This window comes from Physeter macrocephalus, chromosome 14, assembly GCF_002837175.3.
Source record: "Physeter macrocephalus isolate SW-GA chromosome 14, ASM283717v5, whole genome shotgun sequence".
Classification (NCBI taxonomy): Eukaryota; Metazoa; Chordata; class Mammalia; order Artiodactyla; family Physeteridae; genus Physeter; species Physeter macrocephalus.
Genome location: NC_041227.1, coordinates 116,380,847 through 116,399,818, shown reverse-complemented (window position 1 = coordinate 116,399,818; position 18,972 = coordinate 116,380,847). Strand labels below are relative to the sequence as shown.

At 50.4% G+C, this 18,972-nt stretch overlaps 1 protein-coding gene across 1 annotated transcript; it reads left to right on the top strand.

The window, feature by feature from the left end:
- The first annotated feature begins 3,497 nt into the window (after positions 1 to 3,497).
- Positions 3,498 to 17,952, top strand: LOC102996290 (keratin, type I cuticular Ha2). The gene is given in 8 exon segments (XM_024130172.2): positions 3,498 to 3,540; positions 3,810 to 4,297; positions 4,933 to 5,015; positions 5,179 to 5,335; positions 6,648 to 6,809; positions 6,889 to 7,014; positions 8,451 to 8,671; positions 17,791 to 17,952. Coding segments are annotated over 8 exon segments (1,413 nt in total). The 3' UTR covers positions 17,924 to 17,952.
- The last annotated feature ends 1,020 nt before the right edge of the window (positions 17,953 to 18,972 follow it).

The following is an 18,972-nucleotide window of genomic DNA, read 5'->3' as shown; positions in this document are numbered from 1 at the left end:
ACCCAGAGAGGCAAACTCCAAGCAGCCGGCCTGGGCCAACCACTCCAGGGAGGGGAGTTGTGTGAGCTGGGAGATGCAGGTGGGAAGGTTGGGTGACCCAAGTCCCTAACACTGGACACGGGGCTGAAGTGAAGGGCGGCAGGGACAGTGAAGTGGGGAAGGGGGAGGGGACAGCCAGACCTCACTGTGGAGCAGAGTTCAGAGTGTCCCAGATTCCACTGGCTGAGCCATGCTCATCTGGGCATGGCTCAGCCTGGACGCCCCTCTGATCAGAGAAGCATGGCCTGTGAGAAGTCTGAGGGCCCCATGCCTCCTTTGTCCCTCTGCCTCATTCTTCAGTTGAGAATATAGGCCCAGAGAGGGCAGTGACTTGCCCCAGGCCACACCGTGGTGAGTGGCGGGGATTAGGCCATTGCTCAGCTCTTCTGACTCTTAACTCGGGCACTCTTCCCAGCGCACAGATTCTCTGTCTCTCTCTCTCCCCGACCCCCTTCCCTCTTTTCTCTACCTCTGGGCTCTTACTTGAGTCCAAGACCCGTGGGAAAGACCTGGGTCTGTCTATGTCACCAGGTAGTTGGTGCTAAACGTGAATCTTCAACCTGCTTGACAAGCCAGAGGGGCAGCAAACACATCTTGGACCTCAGGGGAAGAAGCACTCGGGCGAGAGCTGGAGCAGCTGGTGCTGAGCCTGGCTGTGCACCCTAACCACGTCATGTGGCCTCTCTGGTCCAGCTGGTGCATCTGTAAAATGGGGGTGGGGGAGGCTCCAACGTGTGCACGGTGCCCGGAAGTGGTAGCTCTGAGCGCTGGTATTAAATGAAGAGTCCCTGGGTGGAGAGTGGGGAATGGGAAAGCCCAGCAGGTGGGCCCAAGCTCTTTGCTTGGTTACACGGCAGGACGCTGGCGGGGCCAATACTGCCCGCCAGCAGCACCCTCAGAGCTGAGCCCAAAGGGCTCAACGTCAGACCTGCTTGGCTTTGGGGCAAGAGGCCGGGCAGCAGGGCCAGTCCCCGTGGTCTCAGCCCTGCCCTGCCGCTCTCTGTGCTCCGCACTCCTGCTCTGGGGTCTGAGGTCTGCAACTCTGGCTCTGGCAGAGGTTCAGACGAGAGGTGGGCGGCCGGGCATGCGCAGAGCGCACCACACCCCAGGGTGCTGCTCCATAGAAATAGCCAGGGGGTGGGCAGTGGGTTGAGCCTCTGTTCTGGCCACTGCTCCAGCTGCCTGGCTCCTGCGTGGAAACAGCAGACAGATGGCGCAGGCTTGTGACCTGACAATCACGCTGTCAACTCCTCGAACCACGCAGTTGTGTTTCCTATTTATATGCATTCTACAGTTTGCAGAGTGCATTCACAGCCTCATCACATGCATTCAAACAGCCTGTGTGTGGTAGGTGCTTTATTTATGCAGCTTTCTCTACCTTTTTATCCAGTTGTTCAGAGCATCTGTGTTGGTTAAGGAACCCCTGCTCTTTTTTTTTTTTTAACATCTTTATTGGAGTGTAATTGCTTTACAATCTTGTGTTAGTTTCTGCTGTATAACAAAGTGAATCAGCTATATGCACACGTATATCCCCATATCCCCTCCCTCTTGCATCTCAGTTATACATATACATATGTTCCCATATCTCTTCCCTCTCGTGTCACCCTCCCTCCCACCCCTCTAGGTGGTCACAAAGCACAGAGCTGATCTCCCTGTGCTATGCGGCTGCTTCCCACTAGCTATCTATTTTACATTTGGTAGTGTATATATGTCCATGCCACTCTCTCACTTCGACCCAGCTTATACTTCCCCCTCCCTGTGTCCTCACGTCCATTCTCTACGTCTGTGTCTTTATTCCTGTCCTGCCCGTAGGTTCATCAGAACCATTTTTTTCCCCTTAGATTCCACATATATGTGTTAGCATACAGTATTTATTTTAAATAACTCAGTTTCATTTCTTTTTATGGCTGAGTACTATTCCATTGTATATATGTGCCACATCTTCTTTATCCATTCATCTGTCGATGGACACTTAGGTTGCTTCCATGTCCTGGCTATTGTAAATAGAGCTGCAATGAACATTTTAAGTTTAAAAGACATAATGCTACTGAATGCTTAATAGACTACAGCACAGTGTAGACATAACTTGTATATGCACTGGGAAACCTAAAAATTTGTGTGACTCGCTTCAGTGCAATATTTGCTTGATTGCCACGGTCTGGAAGTGAACCTGCAATATCTCCAAGGTATAATTATGTCTTATATTTTTAGGGTAAGGATTCAATGGGCAATTTTTTTTTTTTTTTTTTTTTTTGTGGTATCAATGGGCAATTTAATGCCAAGCATCCAGCACAGTACCTGGTACTTGTACACATTCAAAAAGTGCTGGTGATGATTCTGAAGGCTGGTCTGATGAGTCCCATTCCCTGTGGTTGGTATTTGCATCACCTGTCCCTCTGTCCTCTCTAAACAGTTAACACAGACAAAAGAACTGGAATTTATGGTTATTGCAGGAAATCAAACTGAGCGATGATTTAATCTAACCCTTTCAATTTGCAGGAGGGAACTGAAGCCCAGAGAGGTAGAGTGACTTTCCCAAGGTCACACAGCTAGTTAGAAGGTAGCATCTCTATTTTGACTTTTCTTAAGCAACACATTTCAGGGAATAGAGCTGGGTGGCATTTTTCCTTCCATGCCCCTTCACCAACTCTTCTAGAAATATATGAAAGATAAGAAAAGTACTTATACTTCAATATTATATTGAGAAGATGCGTAAATAAAAAGTGGCTATATAACACACCCATATTAAACACGAAGTGTGTGAGCCCACAAGTATTACAGGCGGGACTAAAAACCACTGGTCTCACCTGCTGCTTTCTTAGGAAGTGCCCAAGGGCTTCTAGAATCAGAGACACTTGCTCCTGGTCTCCTGCTTTGCTCATCCCAGGGCTGCAGTGTCACTTCTCAAGGGAGCTGATTCACTCTTCTCCTGTCTCCGGGGTCCCAGAGTGAGCCCCCCCCCCATTGCAGAAAGCGAGGGCAGAGCCAGTTCCAGCTTGTTCAACAAACAATAATCGAACTCTCTGTACATGGAGCAGTGAGAAACGAAGGGGAGGATCCAGAGATGGTCAAGATAGAGCATCTGCTCACAGAGATGTTCATGACATGGACTTCCTTTCCCAAGATTGGGGTCCTCACCTCTCTCTTTCTCAGTAGCATCCAGCTGAAAGGAGGTCCCTGATTCTTAGGCTGTGCTGAGTTTGTTCTCTCCTCGCTAATATTATTTTCTTCCCCTGGGAGGAAGATGACGCACATTAATAAGACTCAGAGGCTCTTTTTCTTTCCTCCCTGGATTTACACCACTGCCCGTATCGGTGCAGCTTCTGTCACCCACATTTCCTCCTTAAGGGGCCGGGCCTCCTCTTCCCGCAGGGAATGATCTCATTAAAAGGAGGGGTCGCTGCCCCACAGAACTGTGGCCTCTCTCAGGGCCAGAGCAGGTGGGGCCGCAGGGGGCCATGCCACCGGCAGCACAGGGCCAGGCCTGGCAGCCCCACCCTAGTAATGAGGGCCCGGGCCTGGAGCTGGTCCTTTGAAGATGTATCCTGAAGCTCTCGCCCGGTGATCAATGACAGGAGCCCAGAGCCCTGCCTTAGCCAAATGACAAGCTTGGCCTCTTTCATGTGGAAAGGAACTCCTTATTGGAAACCAAATTACAAAAGAATTAGCAGCTTCCTCTGGGGCTGGTGATCTTCTAGCATAAGCCCCCTGACTCCAAGGGTATTAAAAAGGCCCGAGCAGAATAGGGTTGGCAGACACTGGCAATTCAGGTAGCTGCAGCCTCTCCGACACGACGTCTAACTGCTCCCCAGCCTCCATCGAGAGCTGCCCCCAGTCCTCCTCTGTCTGCTCCAGCAGCACGAGCTGCCAGCTGGAGCTGTGACTGGGTTACGTCTGCCAGCCCGGGATGTGCGTGCCCTCTGTCTGCGCGCCCACCCCCTACCGGCCAGCCGTCTGCCTCTCCAAGGCCCACCTAGCCAGCTCCTGCCAGCCCAGCAGCTGCCGCCCGACCAGCAGAATCTCCAGCTCCATGGGTTCCTACAGCCGGTACTTTGAGGGCTCCTTCAATGGCAACGAGAAGGAGACCGTGCAGTTCCTGAACAACCACCTGGTCAGCTACCTGGAGAGGGTGCGCCTGCTGGAACGAGACAACGCACAGCTGGAGAGCTGCATTCGATACGCCTCCCAGTCTCAAGCGTCTGCCTTGGGTCCTGACTAGCAGTCTTATTTCAAGACCATCGAGGAGCTCCAGCGGAAGGTGAGGGCAAGCGGTGAACAGACTCCCTGGGAAGGCGACCCAAAGAGCTGGCCTTCCAGATTTGAATCTCACTCATTTCTTAAGCTATGTTCAGGGAGAAGAAACTTCCTTAGGGCGCAGGATGATCTCATAATTCGAGTGCTCAGCCAGAGCCCTTCACGTGGAAGGAGGCCTGGGATCTAGTCTCAGTTCTGTCATGGATTCATTGCGTGACTCTAGGAGGTCCCTTCCCTGGGCCTCAGTTTCCTCATCTGGAAAATGGGGATAATAAGGGTCCTCATGTCAAAAAGTTTCCACGGGTTAATACAGGCAAAGTGCTTAGCCCAGCCCTTGGTACGTGGTGAGGTTTCAGTAAACTTGAGGGCTTGTGAAGGACGCTTCTAACTGTCATGTCTAACAGAGTTTTTCCTCCCACGTTGCTCATTGCATTCAAAATGGGGCATTCAGATTTACGAAGACCCAGGTGCTTGAAAAATAAACCTCACGTTTTCTGAGGACTTGTAGTTCACTGAGTAGCCCTCAGAGTTCCAGAGGCTTCGGCAGGGATGGCTGCAGGACTGCTGGTTCTCCTGACTTGAGTTCTTTCTCCTTCTTCTTGTCCTGGCCCGACCCCCTCTGTGTGCTGTGGCCCCCAGGTTCTGTACACCAAGGCAGAGAATGCCAGGATGATTGCGCACGTCTACAACGCCAAGCTGGCTGTTGCCGCCTTCAGGACCAAGTGAGTTTGGCCAGGGGATGGAGGCGCCCCGTCTCCTGGCACATGCTTGGGGGCAGCTTTCTGTTAGTTTCACAGACAGTTGGAAAAGCGCCAGTGGCTCAAGATCTTCCCTGGGGTTGGCACTCAGTTTCACCCCTCAGTCGCTGACCCTGTCCTGGCACAGGTACGGGATGGAGCTGGCCATGTGGCGGCTGGTGGAGGCCAACACCAGTAGCCTGTGCAGGGTGCTGGGTGAGCTGACCCTGTGCAAGGCCGACCTGGAGATGCAGGTGGAGTCCCTGAAGGAGGAGCTGATGTGTATCAAGAAGAACCACGAGGAGGTGAGGCCTGAAGTCCAACTGAGGTGGTCCTGGGGGGCCCAGTGAGAAGAACGTGGGATTTGGGGTTGGGTAGTCATGGGCTGAAATTCCCAGGCTGGCCACAGATTGTATATGTGACTTTGCCCAATTTATTGAACCTTTCTGTAACCTTTCCTTTATGTTCTCATCTGTAAAATGGGGCTAATTCTACCAACGAGGCTGTTGTGAGAATTCCATGAAGTCACAGGTCTTAAACACCTGTCCTTTGGTTGGTGCTTGGAAATGCTAATGACCTTCCCTTCTGCATTTCCTGGACTGGCGTGACTGCCAAGTGCTCATGGTGACTTGTTTTTCTCATGAGAGCTGCATACCAGGGGTAGAGTGGCCCACTAGGGCTGGAGGGGGTTGTTTTCTAGAACCAACATGGAATGGCCCGTCCGTCTCTGCTAGGCTGGACTGCGGGGGGTGGGCTCCATCTCCTCTAAGGGAGAGGTGAACTGCAGTGGTTTTCTTCTTTTTTTCTCTCCCCATCCTTGTTCCCCTTCCTCTCTCTGTTTGCATATAATACACTTAATCCAAAAGCCACAGGTCGACCCTCTGCTTTCTGATTTTTCCTCATCTCCTGTAGGTCCTTGGAGGGGAACCCCTCCGCCCTGGGCACCGGTATGCTGGAAAGCTCACCTGAGCTCTGGTGTTTTTTACCTCCTTCCCTGGGTTGACACTCAACCTCTCAACTTGGGATTTGAAAGCACAAGTGCCTCTGAATCCTGGCTGGGTTTCCTTAGGCTGAAGTGTAAAGTAACAATGTTACCACATACTCAATGAGCGCCCGAAGGCACCTGACTCACCCCATCTAAATCAGAGAACTGGGAACCGCCCCAGGAGGCCACTAATGAGGAGTTATCGCTTGGCATCGGCAGCCTCAGCAATAGCTTTCTCTTTTTGGCAGCCAAGCCTGGGAGACGCCTGCTCTAACCTGGGCCTTGACCCAAGTAAAGCCAGGCTACTGCTGCTCTCCTTCCCGGATGAACGCAGGCTGACAGGGTGGCCGGAGAGACAGGGCACAGTTGTCCCATTTTAGTCCAAATGGACCAAACAAACCCTGATGTTGCTCCTGGCTTCTGCCAAAGCGATAGGAAGCCTCTCCCATCACAGGGGTGTCCAGGTGGAGCTGAAAGACCCTCGGCATGCTGCAGAGTGGCTGCAGTCCTCCCAGGGCCCCTCTAAGGCAGAGATCTTTAGCATCCTTTGCTCCATCTTTTCACATCTCCTCGGGGAGGTGATCTAGGATCTCACGATTTCACACTTGCTTGGTGTTCTTGTGTCTTTTCAGGAAGTCGATGCCCTCCGATGCCAGCTTGGGGACCGCCTTGACGTTGAGGTGGACGCCGCAACCCCCGTGGACCTGTACAGGGTTCTGGAAGAGATGTGGTGTCCGTACGGGGCCCTGGTGGAGAACAATCACAGGGACGTGGAGGAACGTTTCACCAGGCAGGTGGGCCTCTCGCAGGGGGCTGGCCTCCCCAGGATCCCTGAGAGACACTCCCAGCCTTCTCCTGTCTCCCCCATTGCAGATGGAAGAACTTAACCAGCAGGCAGCCACAAGCTCTGAGCAGCTTCAGAGCTACCAGTCAGACATCAATGGTCTGAGACGAATGGTCAACATGCTGGAGATTGAGCTGCAGGCCCGACACAGCCTGGTGAATGTGCCTGTGGGCACCTCTCTCCCAGCTCTGATCTCAGGCAGCACCGAATGTAGGTGCAGGCATCCAGGAAGGAGGAGGGGGAAGAGGAAGAGGGGGGAGGAGGGGGACGGCGAGGGGGAGGAGGATGCAGCAGGGGGAGGAGGAGGAGGAGGGGGAGGAGGTCTAGATTTAGCCACCACCATCGCTTGCCCAGCTGACCTCTCCTGCAGGGAGGTTTCTCCCAAGACCTAGCTCAGAGAGAAAAGGGCCATGTTTCAAATCTGATGTGGGTTAGGTGGCCCCCGTCAAACACTCTCCCCAAGAAGGCTTGTTCTCTGCTTAGCCTGCCCTTCCAAACCCATGCTTCTCAACACCACCAGTGCAGATTTAAAAAATCTCCATGCCCAGGTTCTTCCCCAGATGAATTATATCAGAGTTTCTGGAGGTGGGGCCTGGGCATGGGTGTTTTTTAGCATCTCCCACATGACTCTAAAGTGCAGCCACGGTTGAAGACCACCGATCTCAGTGATGCTTGTAGGGCGGGAGCCTGGTGAACCTCAGGTCCAAGGCGTGAAGCCTGAGTAAGGCTGAAGAAGGAATAAGGGATTTAGCGTCACGTGAACGTAGGTTCAAACCCTGGCCTGTCACTTCCCAGCTGTTTGACCTTGAACAAGTCACTTGACCTTTCTGGGCTTCCGTTTCCTCAGTGACTCAGGTAGGGAGGGGTCATTCCCAACCCCAGAGAGAGACTTGGCTCTTCTTGGCTCTTTCTTTCTTTCTTTTTTAAAAAAATTGAATGGAAGATTCTTTAAATTCTATATAGCACTTTACAATTTTCAAAAGTTTCACATGCATGATTTCACATAATTCTATAATAACCCTTTTTTTCCCCTACCCTTATATTTCCCCTCACCTTTTCCCTCTCCCCACTGGTAACCACTAGTTTGCTCTCTATGTCTGTGAGCCTGCTTCTTTTTTGTTTTATTCACTAGTTTGTTATATTTTTAGAATCCACATATAAGTGATATCATGCAGTATTTGTCTTTCTGTGACTTATATCACTTAGCATAATGCCCTCCAAGTCCGTCCATGTTGCTGCAAATGGCATTATTTCATTCTTTTTTTATGGCTGAGTAGTATTCCATTGTGTATATAAACTCCGCAGCTTCTTTATCCATTCATCTGTCGATGGACGCTTAGGTAGCTTCCATGTCTTGGCTATTGTAAATAATGCTGCTATAAACGTTGGGGTGCATATACCCTTCTGAATGTTTTTGTTTTCTTCATATATATACTCAGGAGTGGAATTGCTGGGTCATATGGTAGTTCTAGTTTTAGTTTTTTGAGAAGCCTCCATACTGTCTTCCACAGTGGCTGCTTCTTGGTTCTTTCTAAGGTCATGGAAAATAGGTCCTCTCCTCACAGCTATTTTGTCTTTCCTTTTGCCTTAGAGAGACGCTCTGGAATCCACCCTGGCAGAGACGGAGGCCCGCTACAGCTCCCAGCTGGCCCAGATGCAATGCCTGATCACCAACTTGGAGGTCCAGCCGGCCGACATCCACTGTGACCTGGAGCGGCAGAGCCAGGAGTACCAGGTGCTGCTGGATGTCCGGGCCCGGCTGGAGTGTGAGATCAACACGTACCGGGGGCTGCTGGAGAATGAGGACCGCAAGTACGTGGGGTGTGAGAGGTTTGGGGGAGGTTACAGGAAGCAACTGGAGCTACCCATAAGATAGAACCCTGTCAGGATTAATAAGTGATTAGGAAGCTGGGATGATCCGAAGAAGTCAGGCAGGTATTCAGGCTGCCATCCCACACCTGGCCCATTGGGACCATCCTGCTCCATTCCAAGTTGACAGACTCCTTCTAAGTGCTCAGCATGTGCCAGGTGCCACGGGGGATACTGAGGTGGAGGATGACAAAGCATCTGTTCTCAAGTCTTTTCCATCTCCAGGGAGACAGACATGCCACTGGAGATCATACTGGGGAAGGGTGGATGTTTTGGGCACTTGGAAGGATAATGTAGCTTCATGTGTTGAGCTGTGGTGGAAAGAAGGACAGGAAAGAGCAGCTGGGCCCCGTTCAGTGGTGAACCACAGAGGCCATGCTGGGGAGGGAGGGCTTTATTTTATAGGCAGTTGGGAAGCCTGACCTTTTTGTGAGGAGGAAATGATAGAATTTGCTTAACTGCCTAGCTCCTCGCTAGACGGTAAACACCTGGAACTCAGAGACAAAATATTTTTATCCCCTGCATCTGGTGCATAGTAGATGCTCAGTAAACGTTTCTTGACCGATCTCAAAGCTGCTCTTCAGGAAGATGGCACAGATGGCAACAGGAAGGGCTGAGTAGAGACAGGGAGGAGGGGCTGGACACCGGAGCCATTCAGGAGGCCTTGGATGTGGTCTAGGTAATAAACAATGGGGAGGGTCTGAATTTGGGCAGTGGAGGCAGCCGCCCCCAGCTGTGGTACAGGCAGAACTGGCAGGGCTTGGTGGCTGCCTGGATGCAGGATACCTCTGGGCCTTGGATACCTGGTGGGCTGATGATTGTAGGTAGACATTCAGCCTTGCTACTCTGCCATTTAGAATCTTGTCCTCCAGGGCAAGGGTTGCAAAGTCAAATATTTTTCAAGAACGAGGCCATGAACATACGTGAGTGACGTGGGTCACCGTGGGACAGTGGAGAACCAGGGAGCTATGGCTTGTCCAATGAAGGTGGTGCTGCCCCCTCAGGGCCATTTCTACCGCATAAGATGAAGATTCAGTACTGCTGGATCTTCTCATTATTCAAGGGAAGCTGGATTTCTTTAAAATGTTTAGGTTCTTTTAAAACAAATGTTTTAAGTTCTCCTGATTTTTAAACCTTTTCAACAAATTAAAAAAAATACAGTACTGGCCAAATGAAACATTTCAGGCTGGATGTGGTCCTCAGGCTGCCTGTCCAGTCTCTGGGCTATTTGGCCTCCATCCAATGTTCAGTGTGTTGTTGCTGGTTTTGAGCTCACACCTGTCAGTCTCAGAGATCATCCTTTCTCCTTTTGTGTTCCTTCTATATCAATTGATGAATTCATCTCATTCAACACATTCTCAGTAAGTGCCAGCTCTAGGCCAGGTATGCAGCGTGGGCGTACATACTGCTGATCTCACTGCCTAGTGGGGAGACAGATCATAGTAGGGTAATGACAAATCACTCTGGAAGGAGGTACATGGTCCCATAGGGGGATCTGAGGCTTCGGGGAGGGTGTGACGAGTTGAAGGAAGCTGCTCTTGTTCTAGCACAAGTGGGAGCCGCTAGGGTTTTGGGCAGAGGAGGGGCATGATTTGTGATTGTAGAAGATCACTCTGGCCAAGAAGCTGAGGACATTTAGGAGAGGCAAGAGTGGGGTTGGGGAGCCCAGTTAGGAAGCCGTTGGGGTCACACAGGTGAAGACGATGAGGTTAGGATGCGGGGGAAACTGAGTGGAGAAGGCGGGCAGTGGGTGCGATTGAGAGGCACCGGAGGCGGGGTGGGGGGCGGGGTGGGGGACGAATTGAGGGCACTGAGCTGGGCTTCGTTCTAACCCTTCCCACGTGCCTTTCTTCTGCAGGTGGCCATGTAATCCATGCTCCACTCCCTCCCCCAGTGTGACCCGCACATCTGGGTGCCTTGCATGCCCGGCCCCCTCCCGGCCGCCCCTGAAGTCCCTCAGCGCTGCTGGATCCTGGAGGGACGCGAGCTGGGTGGCTGGTGCCTCCTCAGGCCGAGCCTGACCACAGTTCAGTGGCCACCAAGAGAGCAGGGCCAGTTCCAGCGGGCAAGGAATGCCGCTAGCAGTGCCAGGGGATGGGGTGTCCGGAACGTGCTCTGATACTGCAAGGGGCGCCTTAGCCTCTGTCTCTTAGAAAAGACCGCTCTCATTTCCATAGGCGAATGGCTCTCTTGGCTGATGTTTCGGATTGTGGATGCTGACTCAGAGCACGTGTTCTCAGTTAACTGGCAAATAAAGACGCAGATGTAGAGAATGGACTCGAGGACATGGGGAGGGGGAAGGGTAAGCTGGGATGAAGTGAGAGTGGCATGGACATACGTACGCTACCAAATGTAAAATAGAGAGCTAGTGGGAAGCAGCCGCGTAGCACAGGGAGATCAGCTCCGTGCTTTGTGACCACATAGAGGGGTGGGATAGGGAGGGTGGGAGGGAGATGCAGGTAGGGAGGGGGGGAGGGAGATGCAAGAGGGAGGAGATATGGGGATCTATGTTTATGTATAGCTGATTCACTTTGTTATACAGCAGAAACTAACACACCGTTGTAAAGCAATTATACACCAATAAAGATGTTAAAAAAAAAAAAGCCTCATCCAGTGGCCCTGCACACTCATCTTTCTCTCCTTGTCACTTATGCTGCTGTATCCGCCAGCCAGTTCCGCTCAGTTGGGCTCAAGAGGAGTATGGCCAAATTCTATATTTATTTTTATGCCCCTCCTGCTTCCATAGAGACTTGAGAGGGATTTACTAAAAAGGCCTGCATGCCATAAACCAGTTAAAACAAGGCCACTGGTCCAGAGCCAAGTAATAAAAGAATAAAGAGAGGAGGGATCTGATGATGCCAGAAACCTAGGCCAGACTACTGTTAATTGAGAATAATACTGTGATAACTCCACCCCTAAACCCCATTACACCTGGTACAATGGGATCATTCATTCATTCAAAAAATCTTCATGCAGGTTCCATATTAGGGGTTGTTAACCCACAGCAGTAGTCCTCCAGACACCTTGTTAATGCCCATTTAATCCTTGCAACAATCTATTAAAAAGGTACCATTATTTTCTTCCCTTTACAAATGAGGAAACTGAGGCCCAGAGAGGTTAAGAAACTTGCCCAAGGTCACACAGCTAGTAAGTGGTGGACCAGGACTCAAATATGGGCCTGCAGTTCCCAGAGATGCTCAAGCAATTCATATTCTGTGTCCTCACTGTTTGCAAACACAGCTGGGTACAGGAGGTACCAAAAAATGCAAGCAATTGCCACTGTCCAGATACTTCTAATTAGGGAGGGAGCTTACCTGTGTAAGGCCACACTCCTTCCACAATAAGAGCCAATAATATAATAATAATAACTATTACTACCACTTATTGAGCACTTATAATGCACCTGGTACCGTGCCGAGCACCTTAACATAAATTAATTTATGCAGTTTTCATGAACACCCTGTAAGGTAGGCATCAGACATAGTGTCCATTTTAGAGATGGGAAACTGAGGCTCAGAGAGTGGTTTAGTCAGTTGTCCAAGGTTATAGACAAGAACAGTATTTGAACGTAGGTCTAGCCAGCTGCACTGCAGCTTTATTCTAGCCACTCTGCTACATCCCCAAATTCCTACCTAGAAAGATTACACACTGACAAAGACTGGGAGCTTGAGGGAGAGATGAAGGACTTCATGTAACTGGCGGCGTTTGAGATGGGCCTGGAAGGTTGAACAGGATGTCTACAGAGCAAAGGACAGGAATAAGTACATGAGGTCTGCAGGAAAGCAGAAATCAGGCCCAGGAGGCCTTGAGTGGCTCTGCTGACTGGAGCAGTGGGCTCTTGGAAAAGGCTGGTGGGAATAAAGTTCAAATGGTAGGAAGGCGTCAGCCAGCAGGGGCCCTCGGGTACCCCTTGAAGAGCCTGGACTCCATCCTGAAGGCAGTGGGAGGGCTGCAGCAGGATTTGAGCCCAAGGATGACATAACTGGAGTGATAGTTTAGAAAGTTCCACAAAGGAGTCTAAACAGGATGGCTGAGAGGCAGGGAGAAAGCTGATGAATAGCATGTGGAAGAAGCTAACAGGGTCTCAACGAAGGCAATTACAGTGGGAATGGCAAAATCAGGGATTAATCTGAGCGACTCAGGGAAGGACCTGAGTAGGCAAAAGATGGGCCATGACAGATAAAGAGGAGAGACCTGGGACCAGGAATCTTGACTACCTTTCTGAACCTCACCCTCCAAAGACACAGTTCTTCCTTAATGGGCTGAAGTGATGTTTCTATTAAGGATCTGCCCCCTCTACGTGCCAAGAAGTGATGAGAAATGGATTGGATCCTGAAGCTGCCTGGGGCTTTCCTGACATGATCCTGCATGCATGCCTGGCAGAGAGGGTTGCGAGCCTGGCAGGAGACTCAAACACACTGCTTAGCCAGCTGTGGTTACAGGTTGGAGTTGGGGGTAAAACTTCAATGAGCTGGAGTGTCAAGGGAGAGGGCCTTCTGGCTCACTGGATGCTCCAATAACTGAGTGCAGACCAGCCTTCCTTCTTACTTTCAATCCCCGTGCAAAATTCATCTAGGATGTACTTAGCTTGATAAATATAATAGACTGAACAGAACCAAATCTTTGGTTCTAGAATCCTGGGCCTTTTCTGTTCAGTATGGTAGCTGCTACCTACATGTGGCTATTTAATTCTTAATGAAATAAAATAGAAAAATTTAGTTCCTCAGTTGTACTAGCCACATTTCAAGTGCTCAATACCTACCTGTGGCTGGTGGTACCATACAGTGCAGAAAATAGGATATTTCTATTATTGTAGAAAGTTCTACTGGCTGGCACTGTCCTGGACTGTCCGAATCACAAGGGGCCTTTCAGATGAGCTGGCCCAGTGTCTCTCATTTATGGACAAGGAGTCTAAGGCCCAGGGGGATGGAAAGATGTGCTCACAGACACACGACCAACAGGTAGAAATTGGAGCCAAGTGTTTCACTGCCAAGCCTAGCGGGTGTCTCTGAGCTCTTTATGCTTTCTCCATGCACCAAGGTTTATTATTATTTCAGGTTAAGTATTTTCCCCTTTCCCCTACTTTCACATCTCTAAGAATAGAGACACTTTTTTTCTGAGATGTTGAAACTCTTTCCCAGGAATATAGTTCCCCTTTTAAAAAGAACTAGCAACCATCAAACTCAGAATCTCCTCATACTTCAAGCATTTGACTCAGTAGGAGCCCAGACCTCAGGCTGTGGCCAGAGCTGCAGCAGAAATAATCACACAGGAAGTCACAGACCAGGAGTTCAGGCCCCTGGACACTTTGGGGACCTCTGCAGGCTCCCTGTCCCCCATCACATATTGTCCAACCCAGCCTGGTGCCTGTTTCCACACCTGTGTGTCACTCTGACTTACCAAGACCTGTCTGACCACCCAAATGCCTGTTCAAGGTTTTTACTATGAAACCAAGCCCCACAGCCCAGGGCTAGGAGTGCCACCCCCTGCTGGACACAGATGGCCACAGTCTTCCATGTTTGGATGGTCCTTCCAAGTTAGAGACGTCACGAGCTATCCTCCTGCCCAGCCCACCTCTCTTATTTGATGGATGAGGAAGCCCTGGGCATAGACTTCGGGAAGTATTTTTGCCCACCAGCACCAGGACCTCCTGGAGACTGGACCCAGTGCTACACATGTGGGGATTCTCAGAGGAACTCTATCCTCATATCAAAACATTTGGATTTAATTAACTCACGTTTATAGGAAAACCTAGCTTGGGCCACGGCAAAGTAATGAAACCTCTGGCATAACTGACGTTTGGGAGAAACTCCCACGGGTAGCAGGATCCTCCCCGAGTGGGAACTGGGCAAGAAAGGACCTGCATTTCAAAGATACAACTTTCCCTGAGGCCATTAAAGAGACTGGGCCTCACATCTGCCACTCACTGCCCTAGAGCACGGCCTCCTTCTCGGGTGGAAGTGGGGACCCAAAGGCAGAGCAGCCATTCAGGGAAGCCTGGCCAGAGGGTGACGCTTCCAGAGAGAAGAGCCCAGGAGTTGGACACAGTGACCCAGAGGCCAGGCGGTTTGTGGACTGAATTGCACTGAACAGTACCCTCCCTACTTTGTTGGGGAAACTTTTACGATACGATCAAAACAGGGTATGTCAGGTGATAACTGGGAAAATCGTTCACAATAAAACAATTCTCTTTGGGGGTTCATAAATTTTAACCTATGAATGCAATGATCTCAAGTTGGCCAAAAAGAAAGTTCCTAAGATCATTGGATATATATCTTCTCAAACAATTGGTCGAGATAAGTTTACTTGCAAATAGTCCTTTCCTTTAGCCATCAATAAGTAACCAGACAGACACACCAACCAGCATCTTGCCGGAATGGAAACAATCAGTGGCTTTGGCTTTAAAAAACCTGGGCTAGAATTCCAATTCTACTACTAATGTGCTGTGTGATTTTGGCAGAGAGCCTAATCTCTGTGCATCTCCGTCTCCTTCTCCCCCGTGGAAATGGGGATAAGTCTATCCCCTTCACAGAGTCATTGGGATAGAATGCATGTGAAAATGCCTTTCATGATGCCTGGCATATTGTGAATGCTTGGTAAATGTTGGTTAAAGAAAATCTGCTTTACTTTTATATGTAGAATGGATAAACAACAGGTCCTACTGGACAGCACAAAGAACTATATTCAATATCCCATGATAAATCATAATGGAAAAGAATATAGAAAAGAATGTATATATATGTATAACTGAATCACTTTGCTGTACAGCAGAAATTAACACAACATTGTAAATCAACTATACTTCAATAAAAAAATATTGATTAAAAAAAAGAAAATCTGCTTTGGCAACAAGCCCCCTTTGTCTTCTGATTTTCCCCAATGACTATGGTAGCTGAGTCACTTTTATGAGCCATTTGGACACCAAGTTTCAGAAATAACAGGAGCAGCAACAAAAGAACACCAACACCGTCACTTGTGCAGCTTAGCTTTGCTCCAAGGTTAAAGAGCGTCTGGATGCACTTCCAGTCTTTGTCTAAATGCCTTGGTAAAATGGAGGGTCTCAGTGACCGGTTCTGGAGTCCACCTGGGGGATGCCCTCCCTCCACCCCAGCCCTCTGACTCCAGAGCTGACTTTAGGTCTCCCCACGTGCTCTAGGAGCCAAGTTTTAGGCCTCATTCATCGTGCTGTGTAGAGCAGGGCCTGGCAGACTACAGCTCACAGGTCAAATCCAGCTTCTGCCTGTTTCGGTAAAGAAAATTCAACCAGAACACGGCTACACCCATTTGCTTCTATATTGTCTGGGTCTGCTCTGTGCCCCAAGGGCAGAGCCGAGCAGTTGCAGGGCAGAGGCTGTATGGCCTGCAAAGCCTAAAATAGTGACCATCTGGCCCTTTAATAGAAAAGGTGTGATGCAGAGGAGAAAGAACACACTGGAGTTAGGAGCTCTGGGTCTTGTCTGGACCTGGTAGCTGGCTTGCTCTGCACCCCTCTCACCTCCATCTTAGTGCCCCTTCATTCTATTGTCCAGTCTCTCTGGGGGCTCCTGCCCTGAGACTAGAGGCCCCCATGCTCAGTGACCCCTCCCTCTTTGAGAGAGCACTGCTGCATCTTAGAGGCCATGCAGACACCAGATGGTCACTCAGGGAGCAGAGATGACTTCCTGACAGGGCATCTTTAAAGCAGTAACGTGACACGTCCCTGTTAGCCAGAGAGAGCAGTGACAAGGAGTCCAAGGCAGCTACTCCTCTCTTTTAGAAGGAGGGGAGCTACTTTGGACCCTGAGTAATTGACTGATGGTTGTCCTGATGGCCGTGGATCTGAGGATGTCATGGGGGAAACTTGTGTATGGCACCTGCCCCTGCCGTGGGTGGACAAGGAAGCACTCTCACTCTGGGGCGCTTGGCCCTGAGGACCATGGCTTCTAGTGCAGCAGGAACCCCAGCTCTTCAAGCTCTGTGAAGAGCTGTTTGAAGGCTCTTCGTTGCAGGGAAGCTGTGATTTGTGGCTGCCTTGGGAAGGCTACGCTCCCTGGAGACCCCAGCCTCCAGCACTGCACTGGGGCCCACCTGAGAGAGAGTAGCCAACCTAGTAGGCATCTTCCCAGAGCCTGTGGTTTGTGGCTAGTCCAGCCTGGCCCTTCCATGGCCATCCAGGGGTCGGTGGGGACCCTCCTGTCACTGCACATGAGAGTGAGGTGGGAAGCAAGGGACTCACCTGCAGCTGAAGCGTACCTTACAACTGGCTCACCTCTGGGGGGAGGGCGCCCCCATGGCTCTGCAGATTCTCATGACTTTGACCTGCGTTTTGATTTTCAAGTTTTCTTAGTGGGGCCGCTTTCTTTCTGCAGCACGTGGGAAACTGCATCTCTCTCTTCTGGGTCCTGGCCAATCAATGAAATGAATAAACTAGTAAATGAGGTTGTATATTTAGTGAATCTACTGTTGTCAGGTTATTTCACTGAATTACAGTGGGCCCTGGTCCAGTGTTTTGTTAACTACAGCTGTGACTCACTGATGGTGTGTGAAGTCATTTTAGTGGTTTTTTTTTTTTTTTTTTTTTTTTTTTTTTTGGCGGTACGTGGGCCTCTCACTGTCGTGGCCTCTCCCGTTGCGGAGCACAGCCTCCGGACGCGCCGGCCCAGCGGCCATGGCTCACGGGCCCAGCCGCTCCGCGGCATGTGGGATCTTCCCGGACCGGGGCACGAACCCGTGTCCCCTGCATCGGCAGGCAGACTCTCAACCACTGCGCCACCAGGGAAGCCCAGGAGCTGTGTTTAAATTAAGAGAGTGGGCGGCCTTGGCCTGCTCCTGCTCCGCCAGACTTTCTGCCTTTCCTCCTTGTTCCTTTCCACGTGGGAGAGGACACCGGCTTTGCACGCAGGCACTCTGAGCTCTGGCTGCATCCTCACTGTGAATTCCGGGCAAGTCACTCCCCTCTCTAGGTCTAGAGGGACCTCTACCGTCTAAGCCCCCTTTTCTCTTCCAATTCTAAAGTGCCTATTTATTTTGGATTTTCATGCACTTCTCATGCCAATATTTAAGCACCTTTTTTTCTTCTGCAGGCTCCCCTGCGACATGTGCGCGACCCTAGCCTCCAGCACCTGTGCGGCCCCTGCAGCCTGTACCCCCTGCTCTCCCTACCTTTTCGGGCCTTCTCGGGCCTCCTGTGGGCCTTGCTCATCGCCTCGATGCTGAATTACTCCTCAGCCAGAGATGCCAGAAAATGGGAAATGTCTGTAGCCCCTTGGCTCCATCCCCCAGTCCTGCCATCGGAGGCCTTTCTTCCCCAGCCAGCCTGGGGGAGACTGAAGCCAGGCTGTGCTTCTCTGTTGATGGGCTTTCCAGACCCTGGATTTGTGCTTCCTCTCTTCAGGATGTCCTGACTGCTACACTTTCTCTCTTCTGCTGCCTCCTGATCTCTCTGAGATGGGGCGGGTAACCTCACTTTTATTTTGCTAATAAACTTTACTTCTGCATTATAAGGAGTCCGGTGCCCGCTGGTCTGTTTCTCCATCCCATGCTGAGAGTGATGCAACCATTCCTGTAGAAGCAGGGGTTGTGGCTCACTCACCAGGGTGGTTCTGGAAGATGGTAAAGCCAATGAGGACCGTGGTTAAAAGTGGAACTGCAGCAAAATGGCACAGATGAGGGACACCCAGCTCTGGACCTGACCAAGCCTGTTTAGAGCCAGATTCACAGAGCTTTTAAAATACAGACTCGTTCAGACTAAACAAAATCTCCCTTTAATCTGGATGAAGCCGTCTGGTCCTTGTGCAAAGGAGAAACTCAGGTCAGAGGTTCTGCCTGGCCTCCCTAGAATACTCTACTTAAAGTAAGCTTTTGTGATCACATGCCCATTATGAGCAAGGCACCGTGTTGGGGCTTTATAGACAACGGTGACACAGGGTCCCACAAAAACCCTGCAAAGAGGGAGCGGCTGTTACTATTTTCAGCTGGTAGCTGAATCAAGGCTTGAATCCCAGTTTCTTTGAAGTAGATCCAAAGCCCATACTTTGAAAGCTTTGAAGGGGCAAAAAATTAAACATGAGAAGGTTTAGGGTGGTTGTTCTAAAAGTGTGGTCCTCCATCCAGTAGTACCAGCATCCCCCGGGAACATGCTGGAAATGCAAATTCTTGGGCCCCACCCCAGACTTTCTTAATAAGCAGTGTGTTTCATCGAGGCTTCCAGGTGATTCCATGCATACTCAAGTTTGAGAATCACCGTGTAAGGGGGGTTTATTTGT